The sequence below is a fragment of the Acanthisitta chloris genome, unplaced genomic scaffold (assembly GCF_000695815.1).
Source record: "Acanthisitta chloris isolate BGI_N310 unplaced genomic scaffold, ASM69581v1 scaffold39638, whole genome shotgun sequence".
NCBI lineage: Eukaryota > Metazoa > Chordata > Aves > Passeriformes > Acanthisittidae > Acanthisitta > Acanthisitta chloris.
Genome location: NW_008687149.1, coordinates 1 through 3743, shown reverse-complemented (window position 1 = coordinate 3743; position 3743 = coordinate 1). Strand labels below are relative to the sequence as shown.

Sequence of the window (3743 nt, the reverse complement as noted above, 5' to 3'; positions counted from 1 at the left end):
TAAAAGCTCTCCTTAAATTCCTTCTATACACAAAATACACGATTTGACAAAGCCCAATTTGTGCTACTGGGATCCTGTGGGCTCATTTAAGTGTATTCACATTCTCTGCGACAGCAGAAAATGATTATGATACAATCAAGAATATGCCCAGGGGTGAGGGCTCATCCCTGCCACCCCTGGCATGGTTCTCCTAAAAATCACCACGTCGTCGCCCGCCCCTCCCGCCCCAAAAAAGTACTAATATGTCACCACTGATATGTACAGCACGATTAAGTTTTCTTTTTTTTTCTGTAAAATGTATCAAATTTTTTTCAATCTTTAATAAAATTTTTTTTTAATTTAATTATTCCTGATGAATAAATACCAAAAAAATAAAAATAAAATAAACTTATGCAGCAGCTAGTTAAGGTAAGGCTGCGGATTCAGTCTCTCTCCCCCTGGGATCGTAGATATCTTTTAGTTATTCCTATCTTTTTTTTTTTTGCTTGTACTTTCATCGATTGGTGGTAAAATGAGTGATTGCTCAAAAGCAACATACATTAATTATTCCTGATGAATAAATACCAAAAAAATAAAAATAAAATAAACTTATGCAGCAGCTAGTTAAGGTAAGGCTGCGGATTCAGTCTCTCTCCCCCTGGGATCGTAGATATCTTTTAGTTATTCCTATCTTTTTTTTTTTTGCTTGTACTTTCATCGATTGGTGGTAAAATGAGTGATTGCTCAAAAGCAACATACATCCACTTGGTTTTTTTTTTTTCTCCATTAAAATTGTCTCCAAAGTTTTCACTGAAACATTTTTAATCATTGCACAGAGACATCAATACTGTGACATACTATGGAAAAGACTTGCCAGGAGCTGTCCTGCACCGGGATGTGACGGGGGAAAGGGGCCCCTGATGGAGTAAGAATATACAGGCACTGGTCCGACACGATGTCAGTAAGAGAGACAGAAAGAGAGAGAGCACACCCGTCAACATGGGGAATGTTGGGTTTGCAAGTTTTATCCTTACTTTGTTTGCTTTTTGTCTTTTTGTTTTGTTTTTAAATGGCAAAGAAATTTAACCTCATCTATAGTCCTCCTTGGGATATTCTAATGTGACCAAATTCCCAAAGCCCATTCGCAAGCTCTCCATGTCAAACGTTTCGATCTCTCGCTCCTGCCTTTCCAACAGAAACTTGATCCTCTCGCTGCGTTCCTTCTGGAGGGCGGCGAGCTCCTCTTCGATCTGCAACGAGCACAGTCAGCAGCCCCACAGCACAGCACCCCCCACCCCTGCACAGTCAGCAGCCCCTCAGCACAGCACAGCACCCCCCACCCTTGGTCCAACCAACCTGCACCAGGTGCCCCCAGCACAGCCCCCCGGGACGTACCTTTTGTTCCAGGTGTGCCCTGCGCAGCGACACCCGTTGCTCCAACTTCTGGAGTTCTCTTTCGTGCTGTGCTTCTGTCTGCATCTTAATTTTGCTCTGGTACGCGTTGAGCAGCTCCATCTCCTGCTGGAGTTGCAGTCTCAGGGCTTGGCATTCTGCTTCTTGGGCCTCGTCCAGCCGCAGCTGTAAGAGCACCGGGAAAACAACACTGAAACCTCCGCGGGTGATTCCACTAGTGATGTGCTGCTCTTCCTTCCCAAAGCCCAGAGGCTGTGGTGTTGGAGGCAGAGGGAGAAAGCAGGAAGGGCTTCATGAACAGCAGCTTCCCCACTCACATAGAGCATCAGAGAAGATCCAGTTTAACCCCCAGCACACAAGGGGCAGCAGGGTAAGGGTACATGTTTAATGGCATGCTTATTCCAAGCAGGAAAGAGCCACCTGATGCATTATTTAAACAGCTGTTATCAACAGAACCATCCAGTGGCTGGAGAACACCACCCTGGAGTGCTGTGAGGCCTGACTGTCCCCCACCTCCACAGCCCTGGGCAGAGCCCCCTCCACCTACCGCCTGCGAGGCCATCATCTCGTTGATGCTCTGCTCGTACTGCTCGGCCAGGATGGCGAGCTTCCGCGTCTGCTCGTCCTTCAGGCTCTTCAGAATTGTCTTGTGCTCACTCTTTGGAGTTACTTCCAGCTGGTGATTCTTCAGTGCTTTGTACTGCTTAGTTTGCACTTTGCATGTGTCCTGGAACTGCTTTTTGATCTGCATTTCCATAGCCTGCCAAGGAAGGAACGATGTGAAGAGCGCGAAGAGCTTTGGGAATGGAGAGGTTATGGTACATCCAGAATGGGTGGGTTGGTGAAACACAGCTCCCCTGTACTCTGTGCTGTCACCTGCACCTTGTGAGCAGGGTGTGCTTCACACAGAGATCTAGCCACAGCATCAGCTCAGGCCCTGCTGCAGCCCTGACGGTGGGCCAGGCCAGGAGCAGGACCCACAAAGCCCTCCTCAGCCCACAGCACCTCCATCCTCTGCCCCTGCTGTCTGCAGGTCACCAGCCCATCACCCTGCTGCCTGCCTTCCAAAATGCTTTTTCCAGACCTCCCTCCCGTTCTCTTTCCTCCCCAAGGCCTCCCCCACTTCAACTGTGCACCACGTGGAAGGTACAGATCTGAGAACTCATGAGGGTGTGGCACAATGACAGCAATGTGCCTTCTCTTTGGTGAGCAGTGGCAGGACCCAAGGGAACAACATCAACTTGTATCAAGGGAGGAGCACTGGAACAGGCTCCTCGGGAAAGTGGTCACAGAACCAATCCTGACAGAGTTCAAGAAGTGTTTGGACAATACTCTTGAGGCATATGGTGTGATTCTTGGGGTTGTCCTGTGCACGGCCAAGATGTGGACTTGAAGACCCTTGTGGGTCCCTTCCAACTCAGGCTATTCCATGATTCTATGGCACTGGGAGGAGAAACAGACCTCTCCCCACAGGGAGCGGCTCAGAGGTCTGTAACCAGCCTGCAGCCAAACTGGGACAGCACAGAGCACTCAGCACACCCCTGTGCTCTCTTTCTCTGTTGACTCTGAAAGCACCACCCAAACCCTCTCCATATTGAGGTTTCTAGGCTGACACCAGTGAGGCCCTGAACAACACACAGCTCATCAGAAGCAAGTTCTGTAACACTTTGCTCAGGACTGGACTATTTTTACCCATCAGCCTCAATTAGCACAGCACATAAAACCCTCCACAAGCTCTGTGTTATCACAGCCCACAACTTATCCAGAGCAGCTCTGTGCAAAGGGAAGGGATGCAAGGGAGAGCACAGGGAGCAGAGAGCAGTGGTCCTGCAGCACGTGGAGGAGGCAGCAAGCACAGCACAGCACGGCACAGCCTGCCCGGCAGGACAGAGGCAGGAGGAGGAGGAAGGAAAGCTCCCAGCACCTTCAGGTTCTTTGGTTGCTGCCGGAGCTCCATGAAATGCTTCCTGTGCAGCTCCCGCTCTCGCCGCTTGTTGTATTCCAGCTGGTTCTCGAGCTCAGTCTGGTGCTGCAGCCGGATCAGGTCCATGCGCAGCTTCTGCAGCGTGTGCAGCTGCCTGTACTCCAGCTCGCGCGTCGACTCGTCGTGCCGGATCAGCATGGCGTGTTCCATCTCCTTCTGCGTCCGCTTCTTGTTCAGCTCCTGCACCAGAGCACAAGGCAAGGGCTGAGCACTGACTCTCTCTCTCTGTCTGGAGATGCAGCAGTCGAGATCACGAGGCAAAAAGTCCTGGTCACTTGTCTACACAACATCCAGGACTTCCATGTGTCAGGGAAACACAAACCCAGCAGCACCATGGGGACGCTAACAGTGACCAGCTAGCACCCAC

The 3743-nt window shown here is 50.1% G+C and overlaps 1 protein-coding gene across 1 annotated transcript; it reads right to left on the bottom strand.

Annotated features, from left to right (window-relative positions):
• Positions 1 to 783: 783 nt before the first annotated feature.
• LOC103807733 (serine/threonine-protein kinase TAO3) lies at positions 784 to 3556 on the bottom strand (the record flags this gene model as incomplete). Its single annotated transcript, XM_009080479.1, has 4 exons — positions 784 to 1229; positions 1375 to 1557; positions 1940 to 2152; positions 3317 to 3556. Coding segments are annotated over 4 exons (798 nt in total), but the record flags the coding sequence as incomplete, so codon positions are not given.
• Positions 3557 to 3743: the final 187 nt, after the last annotated feature.